Source organism: Manduca sexta, chromosome 21 (genome assembly GCF_014839805.1).
Source record: "Manduca sexta isolate Smith_Timp_Sample1 chromosome 21, JHU_Msex_v1.0, whole genome shotgun sequence".
NCBI lineage: Eukaryota > Metazoa > Arthropoda > Insecta > Lepidoptera > Sphingidae > Manduca > Manduca sexta.
The window spans coordinates 8,815,128-8,837,532 of NC_051135.1; the positions used below are offsets into that span (position 1 = coordinate 8,815,128).

A 22,405-nucleotide genomic window follows, 5' to 3' on the forward strand; every position below is an offset into this window, starting at 1 on the left:
CTCGAAGATATCCTTCGTTGGCATTTCTTTTCATATCGCCAAACTTCTTGGCAAGGATCCAAGTCATGGATACGACCTACCGTTGACTTCGATTTTTTTCCTTCTTTTTATTTGTTTTGGTAAAGCAATTTAATTTATGTTAGGCTTTGGGAGAGATAACTTGTTTGAATGCATAATTAATTATGGAATTTTTATAAATAAATAATCGTTCCAATGAAGTGATTTTTAATGAATAATTAATAATTAATAAAGAATTTGATGCTATGGGTACTGCAGAATGAGATCCATTAATTCTCATTCACTCTAAATTTCTCTAAAGTGAAAAACCAAAGAGCATATAAATTTATTTTTGACCGGCTTTTTTATAAGTGTACTGCAAAGTTACCCCACAGCACTTGATGGTAAGTGGAGTCCAATAGAATGTCGACTGACGAGAGATGATTGCCCCTCAACACAATTATGCTGACCTGGGGCCTTATTCTCTATCCCGCACGTTATTTTGACAGTGTGTAACAAGCACGTAACACAACGCATCATGTTTAGGACTATAGAAATTTGGCTTACAGAATACCATTCCACGCACATTTCTCGAAGATAACATGACACGGCCGCGTTACGCGTTTACAGTATCATACAGAATAAGGGCCCTGTTGGAACCGGATAAACACAAGCTGATCCCGAAACGCGACACACTTACGTACATACTTTCACAAGTGTATTCTTAATAATTGTCAGACCAACCAATTGTACTAGTTATGGACAGGACAAAAAGCAGAGAGCAATGTTTCTTTGTCTCTCAAAAAATACGGTATGAGCAATATGTATTAGAAACAATTACATATACGTCCAGCCTGGTAGAGTTCATTGGCTCCCCGAATGTGCACTAAGGGATACATTGTACCGTAGACTGCTCTGCAAAATCCTTTTATTCAGCCACAAGGTTGTCAGATAAGTCGGTGCTTACAAGAGTTCATTAAATAAAGCTAAGTCCATCTAGCTTTTGTTTTCCAAAATAAGGCATTTGCTACAAAAAGGGCATTCTGTTTTGCAGACTACAGTTTGTTATTTCGTAAATATAGATGTTGGGACACACACACTTGCGCAGCTATGTAAGTGCACGTGCGTAGTTGTGCGAGAACGCTGTGTCACACCATACCTCCCGTATAAAAGCAACGCGCGTCTTTGTTTAATTAGTACGTCTTACGATTTGTTACTATTACCATCTAAGTACGCCTCTGTGTATTAAACGTACTCTGGAGTTTTGAAATATACAATATATACAGTGCCATCTTTGGATTTTCATTATAGCTAGAGTTGCGACTCCCATACATTACATCAAATACACAATCAACTCTACATTGGTGACCCCGACGTGATCTTCAAGATGGCAACCAAAGCTCCAAATACACAGACTCAAGAAACGGATCTACTGGGAGTATCCGTTCAGGCGCGTATCCCTGACTTCTGGGTAGATGAATCTCGCGCCTGGTTCATCCGGATTGAAGCCACCTTAGCACCGCAGAAGGTGAGCGACGACACATGCCCAAGGAAGTTATAACATAAATTTTTTGGCACAACCTCCGGAAACAGGCAACAACATATTACTAGAAGTGGTCGAGTCATCAATATTCCTGTAAGATTTATGGATTAATTAGGACTCACATTTTATATAAGCATATACATTTTTTACACATTTTTACTTTATTTTTACATTTATACAATTTTTTTTTCTTTTTGTTCATATACACAGTGTTTATATTTTACAAAATTTATCATGTGCAAAACAATTCTTCGAATCATTACTATTGCATCAGGTCGTAAACAACGCACGGTATCGAGTCGAGTACATGCCTGCTCATGTTTCTGCTCGATCAGCAAAGCGTTCGCGATGGACAGTTTTTGTACACATTTTATGTCTTTTATAATATTAACGTTATAACTTTGAATTATTTTAAAACAAATTGCTTTGTCAAATGTTACCCATCGCGAACAAACTGCGTAACGATGACCTAGATTTTAAATTATTTGTAACATTTTATTTGCTTACTTGGACATTGTCATAAGGTATAAGAAGCATTTATAGCGCTATAACTTCATACGTTATAGACCTCGCGGACAATCCACACTTTACGAATAATCGTAACAATGGGCAAAACTTATAGTAAAGAAGAAGTAGTTATAGCCCAGAATAGCGCAGTTGAAACGCGAGTTAATCAATTTAACATAACATTGATCGTCATAGCATCACTGCTAGTCATCGTGTTAGTTACTACAGTGTGGTTACAATGTCGACGCAAAGTTAAAAAGTGGTTAAGAAAAGAGGTATCAATCGCTGCAACGAAAACAAACACCTCGCCACCTGCAGACAGCTACGCGTAATACGAGCTGTATCCTGTTGACGCGTCGAACTTATCGCAATGTTCAACAACAGCATCAGTGTCCAGTGTCTAGCGTTATTATTAGTCAGCGATGAATTTGTACTCGTCACACATTGTTTTTATTGTACTTATGTGTAGTTACTTCTTTTTATAAAATTGATTTTATGCGTTGCGTTATTTTTTTGTAAAAGGGGGGAATGGTGTTGGGACACACACACTTGCGCAGCTATGTAAGTGCACGTGCGTAGTTGTGCGAGAACGCTGTGTCACACCATACCTCCCGTATAAAAGCAACGCGCGTCTTTGTTTAATTAGTACGTCTTACGATTTGTTACTATTACCATCTAAGTACGCCTCTGTGTATTAAACGTACTCTGGAGTTTTGAAATATACAATATATACAGTGCCATCTTTGGATTTTCATTATAGCTAGAGTTGCGACTCCCATACATTACATCAAATACACAATCAACTCTACAATAGATTTTTGAAAAAGAAGATACCTTTAGATTGCATAAAATGTAAAATTGTATATCTAATAATTGATTATGGTGATAGGCTCGCTTCCTGACGTATTGTTTGGTCAAATTAAACTCATATACACTATACTTGCACGGTGGTGACCTCACTGCACCTGATGGTAAGTGGAGTGAAGTCCAATAAAATGTCCTTTAACTTGATTATCCTTCAACAGGCGACACAATTATACAGGCCTGTTGGAACCAGATATACACAGGATGATCCCAGTACGTAACGCACTTACGTGGGCCACTAAGAGAATTCTTATTCCTATTAACCTGTCATTAAATATAATAATAATATAATAATATCAGCCCTGTATTATATACTGCCCCACTGTTTGGCACGGGCCTCCTCTATTACTGAGAGGGATTAGGCCTTAGTCCACCACGCTGGCCTAGTGCGGATTGGTAGACTTCACACACCCTCGAAAATTCCTATAGAGAATTTCTCAGGTATGCAGGTTTTCTCACAATGTTTTCCTTCACCGTTAAAGCAAGCGATAATTCACAAAGAAAACACACATACTTTTTTTTTAGAAAAGGCAGAGGTGTGTGCCCTTGGGATTTGAACCTGCGGACATTCGTCTCGGCAGTCCGTTCCACACCCAACTAGGCTATTGCTATATACTTATACATTTCAAGTACAAGTCCACATATTAACCCAGTTGCGAATTCTTTCTGGAGTTATAAATATCGAAATGAGCTTGGTTGTGGGTCGAGTTGATGTGAACAGGCCGACGATAAATCTATTAAGGCGAATCAATACTTTTATTAAGATAAATATAGCAATAAAGTGACCATGAGCGTAAGTGGTCCGAGAGTTAGAGGTCCTCAACCTTTTTGGGCTATTGCCAAATTCAGAGTATTTAGAGCGTACAATTAGGAACACATAAAAGTGTGCTTAGTTCTTGCAACTTTACTTTGGTGAAGCAAAAACTGCTCGAAATGTTCACAGTTGGAGTGATATTTTATTTGGTTATTCAATTTCGACATCGGATATTTCATAGCTTTGTTAATTCATAACCATCGCTTTGAAGTAATAAATCCTTTGAAATAAAATCAGGCGTTTGTGAATGTTTAAACATTTATTATGTCGGCTTCTGTTGGTGACACAATGTTTACAATCCCGATACTTTACCCACAGTAAAGTCTTAGATAGAAATCATAATAACATAAAATTAAAAGAAAAAATATGACATAATTTATCTATCGCAGTAAACGTTTAAAAACTTGAATCATCACTAGGTGATGAAATATAATAATTTTCACATAATATACTCGGAAAACTTAACATCAATTTGGTCTGAACAATACAGCAGGGAATAGATATTTTATAAAATTACATAATTTTATTTTATACAAATTTTGATAATTTCTCTATTATATTTTTGCGCATCTTACTTATTAGAAATTGAGACGCTTAAGGCACAGCGAAATTACATCTAACTATAATGTACAACTATCATAGACACTCTTGGTAACATTCTTTATTCTATTATGCAAATTGTGATATGTACAAAAATATTTCATTCCATCTTTACTATCTATCTAGCAATTATATTTATCATATCAAACGCAATCCAAAACCTTAATAAATACACAATATCTCAATGAACATAAATGCAATGAATGTGATGACGTGAAATAAATAACAGCACCTTACAGAAATACACACCGCCAAACAGTGCCAGAATCTAACGAAAGCTGGATACACAAAGTAACTTTAAAATCACAAGAAGTCTTTTGAAAATTCACATGCAAAACACACAGTGTTGGCACAAATTCACTAACAATTAGTCTCTGTGTAGTTAAAAATCGGTTCCACTTCTAGAACCGATATTCTTCAAATCAGGCACGCGAATTCTCCCTTCTCTGCTTCTCCAGTTGTTTCCTGTGACTGTGACGTTTCCTCGCAATTATTGCTACTAATATCACAACAACTGCTAAAGCTACGCCTATACCTATCCACCAGTACGTGTTATATGACGCTTCTTTAGTACTGGCTCCTTCTGTGTGGTCCTCGGCTGCTACTGGGTTCTTAATTTCCAAAACTCCTACCGTCGAAGTCTCTATTCCCAACTTTGCATTCGATTCATCGCCTATATCAATGACGTTACTAATAATGTCTTCGTGAGACGGAACATTTTCAACTACCTTAATTGTTTTGTCTGTGGCTTCTTCTGATGTTTGTATTTCATTTTCATCTGGTGGTGTATCGATAATAGGTGGGTCTATGTAGTCTTCACTCATTTCATTTTCGTTTGCTGGTTCCAGTTGATTATCTAAATACTCATCTAATAATCTGTAGTAATCAGTAAGTGCGGTATCCTCAAGTCCGTTTTCTCGTTTTGCAAGTAAATCGCTAACCATCTCTAGCCAATTCGTCCCGTAGCCTTGCATCATCGTGTTACTGCAATTAAACAGAGTGATTGATTGATAATATTCTATGGACATGTTATTTTATATATAAGAATATTTAACAGAGCGTAAAATCTTTATACTATTATTAATAAGATACGCTTGAACTAATTGTGTTTAGATTTATTAAGAGTTCAGATATATTTAATTATCAGAGGTTTTTAACTTATCATTGCTATTATTTAGTAGTAATTATTTTCGAGAATTTGTAAAACTAGATTATTATAGCGAATTCCCGAAAATAATTTAAATTTTCCTTTTGAATATTTAATACACCTAAAATCTGATATACGATTGGATTATAACATTTTATGGTTCAATATATTATAGTATACACGTTATTACATTTTCTGAGAAACTTACATTAATCGCTCATTGGTTTCAGCTACGTGACTGATCAAATCAGATTCGTCAGAAATCAACTCCTCGGCGTAGGATTGGTAAATTTGATACTTCAAAATCACTCCCATAAATTTCCTGTAACAAAATTAATTGGTTAACCACGTTCATAGCGAGGGCTGATTGTAAATTAATCTCTTAATTACTTACCCGAGGAACGGTTTGTTGAAAATAATGTACGGATCTCCGAGAAAATCTGTGTTAGATGATTCAATCAAAGAGAAGTTCTTTCGAAATTCACTCCAACTGCTCGGGATTTTAGCATACGGAATTGATCCCATCAAAACTTTTAATCTCCATTCGTCTGCCGCCAAATAGAAATTCAATCTGTAACGATATTCACTCGTGAGTTAACGCTTCGACATAAAAGAAAATGTTGCTACCGAATCCAACTTACTTTGGCAAATCTCGAAGTGCCATGATCAGTTGTAGTACGAGCCGGTGGTAGTTCGGATTATAGTTGAAGATTTCCAGCGAATACAATCCAGCTCTGTTCAACGCATGAGGATTTAGAGATAGAAGAGAAACAAATCCAGGAATGGCCTCGTAAATCGCTAAAACAAATAATTCCTCGTTATTATAGTTGCTTATCTACCTGGTAAAAATCACGAGAACGAGAATTTCTGAGTTTATCAATTCGAGAAATACACATGTGAGTTTTTCAGAATCGTCTGCTTTAACTTTATATGATGGAAATAAGTTAATGAATCTTGAGTGGAGTTGTGCTTCTGTCTTATTTTATTGGATAAACGCATAAGTTTATATTGTTTGAATTGGAATTAAAAAAAATAACAAAATCCTTAAGGTACAATCACCCCAATAAGTAGCTGGACAAATGGAAAACTTCAAGTCACTTATGCACATTTGTGTTTTTACTAACACTTTCTTTTTCACAAAAACAAAAATAAAGGGATTTACTTTACTTCACACAAAGACAAAAATGTTTCAATTAAACTGAACGTGTATAGGGGGTTTGAAGTTTTGGGTTTGTTCAGCTACTTTTGTAGCTGACTGTACTTAAGTGTTTGTGTAATGTTCCCAAGCTTACCGGAATAACGCGGCGCCTCTCGCAAAATATACGTGTTATTGCTATGCAAATTTATAATTTCTTTGTATTTCATCTTCATGACCGCTTCGTGCGCTTCTATGTAGTTCCCTATGCTAACGTCTTTACAAGTAACTGCTTTCATCATATTTGGCTTGCACCAGTCGACCAGGGTCGTGGGACAAGTGCTATTGTATACGGAGTCTGTAAGTGTCTCGGGCTCAATCTCTCCAAAGTTCAAGTCTTTGATTAATTGTCCTGCTCGCTTGAACACGTTCATTCCCCCGAGTTCCTGTGGAAACATGTTATTTTTTATAAGTTACACAATGGAGTGCCGAATAATATTTTTGTGTGTAACAATCGTTTCTGCACTTTCTTTATGATTAGGGCTGCCATCCGTCCGGAATTCCCCGGATTTGTCCTAGTTTGAAAGGTGCCCGGGGGCAGTCCAGCAGGGGTTTTTTAAATGTGTGGACACTTTTGTTGTCGGGGAAATCACATTTTTTTTATAAATAAGTGATAAATTGAAATAAATTTTAGTTGAAAAATCATTCGTAATAACCCGCATATATAAATGAGTAAAAATTATAACCATGTTTTTAATTTTGTTTCAATAAATATTTTTTCACATGTGTCCAGGGAAAAACCCATATTTCGCCAAAATGTTCGGGATTTTTCCCGTGCTTATCCGGCGTCGGCAATTCAGGTGATGGCTACTCATTTATGATGAAAATAATAGTCCGGAGTATTTGATATAAATTTAAAACTTTATAACTACAGTGCCCTAAGAAAAAGTTTCTTGTCGGACAAAAGGACAAAAAGTGCTCTTATACGGGTTCCTTTTGAGGTATGGAACCATAATCTATATTGATTTAGGTGAATTATATTAGTTCATAATTTGTACCTTAAGTTGTAGGTTAGCATGGACTTTTTGATAAATTCCAGCATGTTTTGGTAGCAGATTCTCTATTATATTAGACCAGTCATCTCCTGAAAGTGACCCTGCAATAAAATAACTAAATTAATACATGTAAAATTAAATTTGAATCAGTACACTACAGCTTTTGCTCGCTTTTCCCCTCAAATTTCTTCGTTAGGATAAATATCCCACTTTGCATATTACTGCGGTGCAAAATAGACAATATAAAAATCATTTTATTAAATTACACATTTATGTTATTGATAGGATTTGAAGGGAAATCAAACTCATTCAAGTATTTTTTACACAATGTTTTTTTTCAAGTAATGCTTTTTGGACCCGTCAAATACGAAAAACATATCTAAATATGTAAAGCTAGAGTTAGTATGTCTGAACGCGCTAATATCAAGAACTACTAAACCGATTTTGATTTATTTTTCAGTAAGAGGAAGCTACGTTATTCCTGAGTACTATAGGGTACTTTTTATTACGAAATAAAAAATTGCGCGGGCGAAGGCGCAGGAAAAAACTATTATAGATAATTGCTGTTTTATAGTTTACCATTTACGCTAAAAGCAAGTAACTTACAACTTGTAATACACGTATTACTATGTATGAACTGTATAGCATCTAAAGTTTCCTGATATATACAATATGATACAATCTCATTGCCATATATATGTTACCCTAATGTTTATCCTTAAATGTTTAATCTCGACGATGCTTTAGTTTCCTGGACATTCGCCAAGGTTTGCTTAAGGCGTTCTGTTAAATGTAGCTTATATATGGTGTTCCCGTGATACTATTAACTACGTATACAAGATATAATTGAAAGAATTTAAATTGCTTTACACATCTCTAATTTTTATAAACACATTAAAAATATCGATTAAATAGAGAATACCGAATGACAATAACGATTATCGATCATATAAAAGAGAATGTAACATCGATTCGCAATGATAAGGTTTATCCCATAAATCGTCTTGTCTACATCAAGATGCAACGCAATTTCGCCCTTGTGTGAACGATATTAGTTAAGATGATCTCTATATAATAAACTTCTATACCAACACTATCTCAAATAATATCTTAAGCTGTGAGTTACTATATGTCATGTAACATATTTTGACAGCGAATTTTTGTTAAAACAGCTCCGAATTAGCTAACACCAGGTGCTCAAATGGCAACTCAAGTTTTGTTTATTATACTGTTCAATATTTCAATGTTTATTCAGATCCTACTTAAAAGTGATAGCTAATGAATGATTGTTACTTACTCAGTATATGTATAGGCAGGGGCTTGCCAACAGCATCAGCTCCTCTTAATCTGAGAGCAACATATTTGTGCAGCTTGAGATACAGAGGTTTTATGCGGTCCCACAGCTCTCGGGCTTTCAGCAAACCGCCTTCATATTCTCCAAGAGCGTCCCAGTACTCTTCCACGGAGTTGTAGCCTGGTAAAATTATTTTATTAGCACTCCCACGTTGTAAATATAAGTAAGTCTGCTTATTACACTAGATTTTGAATTATTTTTTTTTATATAATAAATATTTTTATTAAATATACAGAACAATTTTAATTCGATATGTGGTTAGTGGTAAATGTGTTCACCTATTAGTAGCACACATATCAGATGCTGTATCATATTATTTTATTGTATTGAATGATATTATATGTGATGTTGGTGTCCCTAATTACAAATAAATAAATAGAATTAAACAGACCATAGTGATATCGTCGGGAATAGTAAACCGCGTAAGACAAAAATCTTTTTGAAGGGGAGTGTTCAAACTGATTATAAAATAAATTAAAATTTAATTTCTCTTTCCGCCAATAGATGGCGCTAGTTCAAATATAGATCGCGCTATGGTTTACAAGAATGAGAAACTATAAGTATTTGTGAATATTTTTTATTAAATTGTCTTAGACGTTCCGGAAATTGAAGTTTTCATTTCCTTGGCTTTGTATACCCTTCGTACAGGGTCCCTCTGAGTCGGATCGTGTTTTTGTGAGAAATGTGCCCTCCCTTTTTATACAAGCCAAGTGGATAAATTCAACCGTGAACCAGTGACCAGTGAGTGAAGTGCCATCGGAAGTTACTAAAGCAGCAACGCCACAGCAAATTTTAAAACTAAGAAGTTTGAAGCGACATCTAGTGTCAGTTGGCAGTCAACAACGAAAATAAAGTGGTGGTATATGGACAACATCCTGTGAGTACAAATCCATTAACTTACATTAGTTGACAATCAGTGTTGTTATATGAAAAAATAAACTAGTGATTTACAAAATTTAGAACTTGCAAAATTTTAAGTGTTGTGTTTAATAATTCATTCGGGACTTAGAATAATTCGCGAAAAAACGACAAGACGGGGAACCTATGCCCGAATTTGGAATGATTATAATATTCAAACACTTAGAAAAATTCTGCATTATTTGGGACTTAGAATAATTCGCGAAAAAACGACAAGACGAGGAATCTATGCCCAAATTTGGAACGGGTTTAATACTCAAACACTTAGAAAAATTCAGCATTGTTTTGGACTTAGAATAGTTCGCGAAAAAACGACAAGACGAGGAATCTATGCCCGAATTTGGAACGGTTTTAATATTCAAACACTTAGAAAAATCTACGATCAAATAAAATTTGATATTAGAAACGAAGAAATAAATATGTCAAAGATAGAAGCGGATTTAAGAGTCATGGACGATTTGAAGGGGCAAATAGAAAGAGGAAGAAGTAATTTTAAAAAATCTCCGAAGGAAAGAATTACGGAATCTTATGTGTCAGCGAGATTAGAAGGTTTAGAAGAATTAATATCAAAATTTTCAAAAAAACACGAATATATGATTAGCTCATACAAAACTGAACAACTAGAGACGTACATAGAACGTGAAACATTTAATGATGGTTACGAGACATACATAACTTTCAAAGGGGAACTGAAAGCCGCTTTGGATTCAATGAAATCCAAGTCATCAATCGACATTGACATGCCTTCAAAGGGCAATAGAGAATCCGTAGCGAAGTTGCCCAAAATTTCTATTCCTACATTCACAGGAAGTTATGGAGAATGGTCGGCGTACAAAGATCTATTCACGTCATTAGTGCACACGAACCCTACTTTAGACGACGTCCAACGTTTGCATTACTTGAAGTCCACGCTAAAGGGAGAAGCAGAACGACTCATCCGGCGTGTTCCGACGACGGAAGTTAATTATAAAAAGTGTTGGGACTTGTTACAAAATCGTTACGACAACAAAAGATATATGTCGAATTGTACCCTTAAACGTTTATTTAATCAACGCGCTATGACTTGTGAATCTGCTCACTTACTAAAAGATCTCGTAGATACTACATCTGACTGTATTCATGAATTGTTAAACTTAGGTGTAAAGGATTACGGAGATTTAATCATAGTTTACATTACACGTTCCAAGCTGGATGCGGAGACCCGTAAACAATGGGAACTCCACATAAATAATTTAACAGAGGAGTTGCCGTCGTTTACGCAGTTCAAAGAGTTTTTAGAGTCGCGATACCGCGCGTTGGAATTCGTTGAACCCGCTAAAAGTAAATTAAATGTTCCAAAGTCTCGCCCGAGTGATAGCCCCAAAGTATTACACAACACGGAATCAAAGGTAATTTGTCCTCACTGCACTGACAACCATAAATTATTTTCATGTCAAAAGTTTATTAAAGAAAATATACAAAGTCGTAGAGACATAGTTAAATCTCTAAAACTTTGTTTCAACTGCCTTGGTAATAATCACACCAATAGTTATTGTAGGGTACCAATGCGATGTCGCATATGTAAACGCAAGCATCACACTCTTCTCCACGGTACAGCTAGCCCATCTACCGAGGTATCTTCAAACGACGTCACGGAGAACGACCAACAGCCGGAACCGTCTTCACCGACGAATAAGACCACACAGATAGTTAGCAATTTTGTGAAGGGAGAATTGCAAACTTTATTAGCTACAGCCTTGGTAAGAGCTCAATCAACAAATGGCCATCCCCAAGTATTGAGAGCTTTATTGGACCAAGGGTCCCAAGCGTCCTTCATATCTGAAGCGGCAGTACAATTGTTGAGATTGAAGAAAATTAGCGCTAAAAGTACGATTTCAGGCTTAGGCGGAGGTCAGAGTGGTTTAACCACGAAGCACGTGGTTAAGGTTAATATTCAATCACTACATGACCCGTCTTTTATTTGCAAGTACAAGCTCATGTGTTAAATACAGTAACTTCCATTCTCCCAGAAAGGAAATTCATCCTGCCTGCTTGGACCGAGTTAAAGCAGCTCAATCTTGCCGATCCGCAATACAATGCGCCGAACAAAATTGACATGTTGTTAGGAGCCGAGGTATATTGCAGTATCCTGAAGAAGGGATTGCTTAAAAGCCCTACTGGGAAAACTATTGCGCAGGATACGCATCTCGGATGGGTATTGTCGGGTCAAGTAGAAGGTTACAATGAAAAAGAAGAAAAATCGCACAATATCATTTTAAATATGCATGTGCAAATAGACGACAATGAATTATTGAAAAGATTCTGGGAGCTGGAAGGTGAAACCAAACCATTCGATAAGGTTTTGACACCTGAAGAGCAAGCATGCGAAGAGCATTATAAAGAAACTACATGTCGAGACGAGTTTGGACGATACATAGTAGAGCTGCCATTCCGAACGGAAACAAAGAAATCGACAGGATATGGAAACACGAAAGCTATAGCTTTACGAAGACTTTTGAGTTTAGAAAAAAGATTAACCCGAGACAAGGAGGCTGAACAGAATTACAAGGAAGTATTAAATGAATATCTCCAGTTAGGACATATGGAACAGGTACCTAACGACCGGAAGAGCAGCGGAAAAGTATGGTTGCCTCATCACGCCGTGGTTCGCATGGATAAAACAACCACGAAGACCAGAATAGTGTTTAACGCCTCGGATAGAACAGCTAACGGAATATCACTAAATGATACTTTGATGGTAGGACCGACTATACAACCAGAGTTACGCCACATTATTATGCGTTGGCGCATGCATCCAATATGCTTGACAGCTGACATTGTTAAGATGTACAGACAGGTTAAGTTGGCTGAAAAGCATGTTGACTATCAAAGGATCGTGTGGAGACCAAACGTTGAATCAGACATTAAAGAATATCGCCTATTAACGGTGACCTTTGGAACGTCCTGCGCCCCATACCTAGCAATAAGGACACTTCAACAAGTGGCAGAAGACGAAGGAAACGATTTTCCGCTAGCGTCTTCCAGAATCAAGACAGATTTTTACGTGGATGATTTGATAACTGGGTGTCAAACTGAAGAAGAAGCTGTAAATCTGTATCACCAAATCAATGCTATATTAGGAAAAGGAGGATTCACATTACAAAAATGGGCCAGTAATAGAATAGAATTGTTAGAAGATTTAAAGGCTGATACAGGATATGATAAGGAAATTCGAGTAGATGATGTTAGCAAAATTTTGGGCCTAACTTGGAATCGGCGGACTGACGAATTTGATTATTCAATCAATTTATCACTTGATACGTCCGTGCCGAATACCAAACGGCAAATCATATCAGAAATTTGTCGGTTATACGACCCCTTAGGGTGGATAGCTCCATGTCTTATTATTGCGAAGATTTTCATCCAAAAACTTTGGATCGTCGGGATTGATTGGGACGATAGAGTTCCAGAAAATCTTTTAACCGAATGGGAGCTTTACAGAAAAGACTTACCTGCTTTGATAGAATTTCACGTCCCACGCTGGGTCCACACCACTAACATGAACAAGCGAGTGGAACTTCACGGATTTAGTGACGCCTCTAATGTGGCTTATGCCGCCGTTATATATTTAAGAGTTATCTCAGTCGAAGGAATAATAGAGTCTCGTTTAATTACATCCAAGACTAAGGTCGCGCCAATAAATCAAGTTTCGACTCCGCGATTGGAGTTATGCGGAGCAGTGTTGGTAGCAAAATTACTTCGCGAAGTAGCTAAAACATTGAATATAAACAAGTCCAACATACATGCATGGACCGATTCGACAATCGTTTTGGCATGGTTGAGCGACCATCCAAGCCGTTGGAAAACGTTCGTTGCCAACCGTACATCCGAAATATTGACCATATTAGATTCATCACAATGGTCTTATGTCCATTCCAAAGATAATCCTGCGGACTGCGCCTCCCGAGGAATCACTCCGACAGAGCTGATTAATAATGAATTATGGAAGTACGGTCCGAATTGGCTTCGTAATATTGATATCGCATACGGAAAACCCCTATCCATATGTACCAAGACGGATTTAGAAATGAGAAAAATTAAAATTCATAACGTGTTAATAGAGTCACAATTCGATGCTAACATTTGTTCGAGATTTTCCAGTCTACGAAGACTTGTTCGTGTTGTCGCGTATTGTAGACGTTTCCTACGCCTACAGGCTCCAAAATCAAGCCCATTGCCATATCTTACAGCCGTTGAAATTCAAGAAGCTCTTTATACATGTATTCGACAGCATCAAGCACAGTGGTTTCATGAGGAGATTGCCAGCCTTCTGAAAAATAAATCACTTAACAAAAGGAGCAAATTGCTTATGCTCAATCCATTTCTCGATGACAAAGGGATATTGAGAGTGGGAGGTCGAATCCTCAATTCGGACTTACCCGACTACAGCAAACACCCTATCATAGTCTCTGGGGATTCGTGCTTCGCGAAACTCATAGTAGGCGACGCACATCAAAGAACTTTGCACGGCGGTTCCCAATTGACTTGTAATTATGTTCGTATGAAGTATTGGCTCACTAAGCTGAAGACCTTAGTTCGTAGTCACATACACAACTGCGTACCGTGTATTCGTTATGCCGGCACCTTAAAAAATCAGTTGATGGGTCAGTTACCGTCATGTAGAGTGACGCCTAACAAACCATTTCTCAACACTGGCGTGGATTACGCCGGACCTATCAATGTGAGAGTCGCTAAGGGTAGAGGTCAGAGATCTTACAAAGGTTACATATGCCTTTTTGTTTGCATGAGCACCCGAGCAGTGCATTTAGAAGCCGTGTCTGATCTAACTACGCAGGGTTTTCTAGCTGCTTTCAAGCGGTTCACGGCTCGACGGGGTCGCTGTAACCAACTATGGAGCGACAACGGCACTAATTTTGTCGGGGCAGCGAAAGAACTCAAAATCTTGTTCGCTAGTGAACGCTCGTCATTTCATAACGAAGTAGCAAAGGCTTTGTCAAATAACGGAACCGAATGGCATTTTATACCCCCGCGTGCTCCGCATTTTGGTGGAATTTGGGAGGCCGGTGTAAAGAGCACGAAACATCATCTTCGACGAGTTATAGGAGACTCAACCCTTACGTATGAGGAGATATCGACACTACTCTCCCAAGTGGAAGCTTGTCTGAATTCCAGGCCGCTATCTCAAATGAGTTCGGACCCCACCGACTCGGCGCCACTGACTCCAGGCCATTTTTAATAGGAGAACCGCTGCTTTTAGCGCCTGACCATAGTTATGAAACTTCCCAACTTAGTAGTCTCCGTCGTTGGCAACTTACACAGCGTATGTTGCAAAATTTTTGGCGACGATGGTCGCAAGAATATTTAACGGCATTCTTCCAACGATACAAATGGAATGTAAAAACGTCCGAACCAAAAATCGGTGATGTAGTTTTAGTGCGAGAGGACAACTTACCTCCGGCCAAGTGGCTTTATGGCCGAATAGTCAAAATTCATCCCGGCAAGGACCACGTTTCAAGGGTCGTTACTCTGCGCTGTAAAAACTCTTTAATTCAACGATCAACATCTAAACTTTGTCCATTACCGATAAATGATGATTAAAGTTCGTTAAGTTTCCTTGAAGAAATGTCAATTACTAATTCCAAAAGATTATAAATCTATTGTTACATTTTTGTTTGTTTTACAATTAAATTTAATTTGCTATCAAGCTATTGAACTTGGTATAATATTGTAAGTTAATTTAACGTTTTGAAAACCATTAGTTGCGAGGGATTGGTTGTATTTAATAACCCAATTGTCTAGTTACAAGCTTACAGTCCACGATTTGAGTTGTATTAAGTGATGTTCAAAGACAGATTGTTTGCAGACTGAGCTATTGTAAACCTTTTAAAATTAAGCGTACTTTGAAGGACTACTCGTCCTTGGCGGGCGGTATGTTCAAACTGATTATAAAATAAATTAAAATTTAATTTCTCTTTCCGCCAATAGATGGCGCTAGTTCAAATATAGATCGCGCTATGGTTTACAAGAATGAGAAACTATAAGTATTTGTGAATATTTTTTATTAAATTGTCTTAGACGTTCCGGAAATTGAAGTTTTCATTTCCTTGGCTTTGTATACCCTTCGTACAGGGAGAGTTGGTACTTTGATATTCTCTTTGTATTTTATGCCTCAATTTGGCAACATTCATCATTTAAGCGGTATTTATTATACCCGACGATTTTTTTTTTATATATGCTCGGCTGCGTCACAACATCTGATGTTAAGCGAAGTGAAGCTTAAAGAAAGTGCTGACCGACCAAAGAAAGCCTGCATAATTGCTTCTTCACGATAATATAAACATAATATAACTATAACGTAGGTATTAACTTCAGGTGGAGCTCATGATTTTAGAAATTATTGGCTGTGAATGCGGCGTTGATTAAAGAGCTTAAACATTTAAAATGAAGCTACTCTGACCATTAAAATGACATACATGAAGTTTCTTGTATATGTATAACAGAAAATTCTTTCGTAATCGAGTAATGTAAATCAAGTAACGTTCAGTCGTAGAAATTTCGTAGAATCCAAGTAAAATTCACACACAACATCACGCATTTTATCCCCGAAGGGGTATGCAGAGGCGCAACCAGGGCACTCACTTTTCGCCAAGTGTATTCCGTCCCATGATGTGATAGGGGGCGAGCCTATCGCCATATCGGGCACAAATTCCAGACTCCGGGCTGATACTGAGCAGAAAAACCTAAATATCACTTTGCCCGACCCGGGATTCGAACCCAGGACCTCAGAGCGCTGCCGTACCGCGCATGCAGTACAACTACGCCACCGAGGCAGGCAAGTAAAATTCAAACAGTAGATAAAGTAACAACTTCATTCATAACCTTGACCTTGAGTATCGCTCTTCCAAATAATGACAGGCAGTTTCTATTTACTTTGTTTTTCCATTTAATTCATAAGCAAGGTCGTCTACCAGGGTTAATAGGGATGTGGGAATGCAAAGAGATAACTGATTTATTATTATTTATAATTCATAAATAATTTGATATACCATATTGCCAACAATGAAACTTAAGATTTTAACCTCTGCAACAAATACAAGACTATTTTTTGTAGTTGGTTAAAATATTTTTAACCGACTACAAAGATGGAGGTTATCAATTTGACATGTATCTTTATAAGGACACGTTAGTGACTCCATTATGTACGTGAGTGTAAGACAAGTAGGGTTCAGAAAGAATGCCGGCTAATGGAAGATGATTATCCCTTGCCAATCGTCACAATTATGCCGCCAGTTAATAATTGTTATACTACTTTTTAGAAATATTAATAGCTTTGCTGGTGGTAAGATATATTTTATATCCGCCTGAATAGCGACCACCATACGTAAGTGTTAAAACCCGGCATAGTGGCCCACGTAAGTGTCACGTTCCGGGATCAGCCTGTGTATATCCGGTTCCAACAGGCCGGCATAATTGTGTCGACTGCAGAAGGGTAATCATCTCTCGTCAGTCGACATTCTATTGGACCTCACATCACTTACCATCAGGTACAGTGGGGTCACTTTATCGCATAAAAAAAGTAGACTATTTTCTAGTTCGTCTAGTGTTTCGGTTAAATGATGCTCTCGATATATTACGAAAATCCATTAAAAGTTTAAGTTAGTTAAGGAACAAAGCGTAAGTTGATACTTTAGAGATTACCAACAAAGTTCATCATATACTTTAGATAAAATAATATTGCTTTATTAAGGGTAGATTTTTTCTCTTGACTTATTTAATTTCACCTATGATTGTACTGTGACTTAAAAAAAAAATCGAATTACTCCTAGGTACTACAGAACCTAAATTTTGCATAATGAATCAGGTTGGTAGGTATTATAAAAACAAATATGGTTTAGACTTATAATTTTATGAATGTTCGACATTGAAATAAATTTACTTAACGGATAAAAAAAGAACTGACTGACTGAACCGAAAGACTGACGACAATGACAATTATGCCGGCCGATATCAGATATACACAGGCTGATCATGGTACGCGACAAACCTACGTGAGCCAATATTTTAACGGTATAACACCTTGTATACTGTGGTCGCTATCCGGGCGGATATAAACTATATCCTACCACCAGCAAGGTTAAACGCCAACTTAAATAAACTCCACAAGAGTTGTCACAACTTTACAATTAAGGCAAAACACCCTTTGACTTACTATTGCCAAAGATCAGACCATCCAGAAACAAATAACCTCAATTCAAAAACTGATAGTATGTAACATCGATGCTTGTCCCTCTCTCTCTATACAACATCGTTATCAATCTCTAAACTAGAAGGAAACGTTTTACGATGTTTTTATTGAGATGTAAAATATATAGCGATGTTCCAGAGAAATCTCCGAGGACTATAAAACTACTGAGTTTATTTCCGTCGTAACGTGCATTATGACAATAAATAAAGGTACAAAGATTTTATTGAACAAATATATTTATTGAATAATTAGGTCCACTTCGTTATGCTGTCTGGATTTATTTCTGTTCTGAGTGCAGTATTTGTAATTGTTTTGAAGGTAGTAAAGATTTAATATTGTTGCTTACTGTAGGTAAGATACACATAGCTGGCTGAAGGGAGTGTCTTGTCACGAAAATTGACTGATAGCGGTGATGGATTAGGCATAAAAATACCTATTTGCCGATTCCATGCCGATATCCTTTTATTTCCACCTACCTGCCAGCCCGAGCTGGTTACATTGTTTACCTGTATTGAATTCCTTATTAATATTATCCTTAATTTAAAATGTCCATAGTTATAGAAGTGATTTTAATTGTTATTTAGAAATAATATTTGTTTTGACGTATCATAAGTGCAACTTTGTTCGCCTGCGTGATGGATAAAGTTTATTTTTTATTACCTAAAATGCATTTAATCAGAAAGGTTTCTAAGACATTTGTTTACCAGCACACACGAGTACAATTATCTCTACCAAGAGATTTTAGAATATATTTCCATCTATTTTATTTTCCACAATATACTTACATCACGGAAAAGCCTTAAACTTATCCCTCAAACATCTGCACGACATTAAAATTGTGTTAAAAATGTTTTAAAAGTACAAAAATTCTTCATTTTTAAAACAAACTTCTCTAGAGCCGGGTAATTTTCTTCGCTTATACAGCTGCTTTAGATGATATCCTAGTATGATCTCAGGCAATTATTCAACAAAAATGTCGTTAAAAACACATCAAGTTAGAAGGATTAGGGCGGTTAAAGTAATGTTTTATTTTACGATGTAATTGCCGTTGCGTATTCTATTTCAAATCTTCCAGGTTTCATATTTTAAAGCAAGAAATGTATGGTTTTCAACGGTTTTAAAACACTTCTACATACAACACAATGCGTATTAAATATTACTTCGCACATATAATCAAAACGTACAAAATCACGCACAAATTAAATACGAATTATTTTCATTTGGCTAATAAACATTTTTCAAGATTCCCAGTAATAATTACGCACAAACTACAAAAGCACTTCTCAGACATCGGCCAACAAAAAGACAACTCGAAATAAGTATGATAGAGTAAGTGGGCACTTATATGTCTTGGGAAGGGCCGTCTGAAGGATTGCCCGTGGCACTTCACATATCTTCACCGGCCACGAGTCTCAGATCGTCCCTTCATACCCTTTTAATAGGGCTTAGCTTTTTTTATTCAATTTTCTTTTTGCTTTTTTCAGTGTCGTAAAACTTACAGAGATGAGAAAAACTATCGTTAATTCCAATTATAAATTATAATTTGCTTTTTTGAATTATATAGATTTATATGGAATAAATAAGTACTTTTAGTAATATTTCTTAGGATATTAGTTTAAAGGAACTGAACATTAACTATATAGATAATTAATTCTGAAGTTTAATATTACCTCGTATTATGATTAACAAAGCACTATAAAATAACCAGGTTCATTTTAATGAAAATACTTCAGAATCATTGCATTGAATTTACTATTTAAGGTATGTTTTCAAACTAACGACTGTGCACAGTCACAAAACATGGTAGCACAAATTAAACGCTGTTAACTTTAAGCCAAACTAACAAAACTCATTTCAGTTACTTGTTCAAATTAGTTTGTTTCTTAGTAGCGTTTATTAGATGCTTTATATAGTCTCGTAAAACCGAATATATTGTCATAATTCTAGATGAAACTTACTCTGTGATCACTGCATACAAAGAGATATGTGGAGATAAATTTTCAGTACGTTTTCAATGTATTCTATGTCGTAGCTACTCATTTTAAGTAATGTATTTAAGCGATACGATTGTGATTGTGCCATGCTTCGATTATCAATTTAATGTTGATTAATTTAAAAAATATTTAGAACAGTAAAAAGTTTACAAAGACCGTAGTAACCATAATAACTGAATTAGTATAAACTGTGAATAAATTATATCTATTATAACCTTATTAATAATAATTAACGTCATCAATTTTCAGATTGAACAAGATTCGAAATTAAAATATTTCACTTATCTATATTTGAAATAACTTACTGTTCTGTTTGGAAGCGTTCCTTAACAAAGGCAGGATGTGTTCCAAATAATCGGTGATGTTGGGAAGGTTTCTCTCCCACGACGCTTTCATACGTCGTTGCTTCGCTTCATCTTGCTGTCTCGCGAGGTTGTAGTTTAATTCTGTACATAAAATATATTATTATTTTAAGGTTCATTTTCTTTTGAGTGATGATGCCGCTGTTTGCTTTTTATTTGAAATGTTTTCTACTTTATTAAAAAAATGTGCATTTCGTCTTCCATTGCACTCAAAAAAAAATTTTTTTTTTCTATTTTAATTTAAAAATTACTACATTAAAAAATATTTTTAAAAGTATTCCAACTGAAAAATAGAGAAAAAATTGTTATTTCATCTTAGAGCTGGGCGGAGGAGCAGATATAAAATGAGATCTCGCTGTAAATTCGATGTTTCCAATGTTTCCCGACTCAAGAACAAGGATTTATGCACGACGAAACATCTGCGTGTTGAAAGTTTAACCGCCTTTTTCTATTTATGCAAGCGTGAAATCTTAAATCTCCCAACTTTTTTATATACAAATTGCCCTTACGAGAAATGAGAAATTAACTTTTTACATGCCCATTCGTCGCGCTGCGGAGTTATTAAAAAGTTTCCCTTGCTTTATGAAATTTGTAATGACTTCGGACGGTGCTGCGTCTCGTTTGTCTTTACTTCCGCAGATTTTTGGCTTTTAGTTTAATGTTATTGTTGCTAATTGTAAAACTTTGTTAGGTTGTTAATTAGTTGGATTTACTCACCTCTGAGCGTGCAGTTTGTGTTCGTGTCACAATCGTAATTGGTTGCAAAGCGAATTTTGTTCAGAGCTGTATCTCCGAATGTGACCAACTGCGGAAAAAGAGTTATATTAAAATCATTTATGTATTACGTATTTTTATTATTCAATATTTTAGATGAAACGCTTGTTAGCCGTAGAGGCATAAACACGAAAAGAGTAAATATACTAATCAGGTCTATTTAAGAATATAATCGACGGCTAAGATTAGAACCATCTAACTTAGAAAAAAAATTATAAGTTACAAAGTTAAATATTTAAATAATATTTATTTAGAAAATTACTGTTTTAACTTAACGTTAAATTTTTTTGTAATAAAACAATAAAAATGAGCCAAAGATATATTATCGTTATCTCCATTGCAATTTGTTTCTTTTATGTTCTTGAAACAAGGAAACGATATATTCAGCAAACGATTCCGAAGAGCCGTAAATTAATAAAAATGTATGTCCAATTACTTGGTTTATCGTAACGAAAATGAATAAATTGATGTCCGCATTCATTATTGCGCTCATTTTGTTAAATATTTCATTTCGATAGTAATTTTTGTACGCTGGAATAATAATTTATTTTTATTTATTTCTTGTTATGGTTAACTAGCTCTAGTTGGTGGCTTTGCTTGCGTCACCCGTCTCGCAATAAGTATGATGCTGCTCTACCGTAAGCAGGTTCGTTGCTTTATAATTTACATTATTTACTATAAAACTTTATATTTTATATATACTATAAAACGTTTGTACATAAAAATTAGTCACTTTTTAAAGTATTAATGATAGATGTTTTACTTAATTTTATTCCATTTACTAAAGGTTATATATTTATCTACATATTTAATAAAGTGTTTTTAATCGTATTATCAGAAACATTTGAGTCTAGTACGACTATTGGTTCGAATTTAACATCATAAATATAATAATAATTCGCTGTCTTGCTATTACAAAGTTCTATGTTATATTTTTTTTGCACAAATTTAATCATTTACATCACATTATTCTAAACATTTTTTACTAAAAAAATCTAATAATCCCGAAAGGTAGATAAATAGGAACCATGAATTCTGTTTAGCAACATACATATATATTACACATACATAGTATCATAGGCCGTAGGGGTTGCCA

General features: G+C 35.8%; 1 protein-coding gene across 2 annotated transcripts in view; it reads right to left on the minus strand.

Annotated features, from left to right (window-relative positions):
• Positions 1–3,965: 3,965 nt before the first annotated feature.
• The window catches only part of LOC115450478 (angiotensin-converting enzyme-like), a 219,965-nt gene continuing 201,525 nt past the window's right edge, over positions 3,966–22,405 (minus strand). For both annotated transcript variants that reach the window (XM_037441097.1, XM_037441098.1), the window contains 9 exons: positions 21,253–21,340; positions 20,479–20,619; positions 8,960–9,136; positions 7,666–7,763; positions 6,765–7,053; positions 6,114–6,270; positions 5,867–6,043; positions 5,681–5,794; positions 3,966–5,309 (listed from right to left, as the gene is read on the minus strand). In XM_037441097.1, the coding sequence (XP_037296994.1) occupies positions 4,748–5,309; positions 5,681–5,794; positions 5,867–6,043; positions 6,114–6,270; positions 6,765–7,053; positions 7,666–7,763; positions 8,960–9,136; positions 20,479–20,619; positions 21,253–21,340 (1,803 nt within the window). In that variant the 3' untranslated portion in view covers positions 3,966–4,747. The remainder of the gene's footprint in view (positions 5,310–5,680; positions 5,795–5,866; positions 6,044–6,113; positions 6,271–6,764; positions 7,054–7,665; positions 7,764–8,959; positions 9,137–20,478; positions 20,620–21,252; positions 21,341–22,405) is intronic.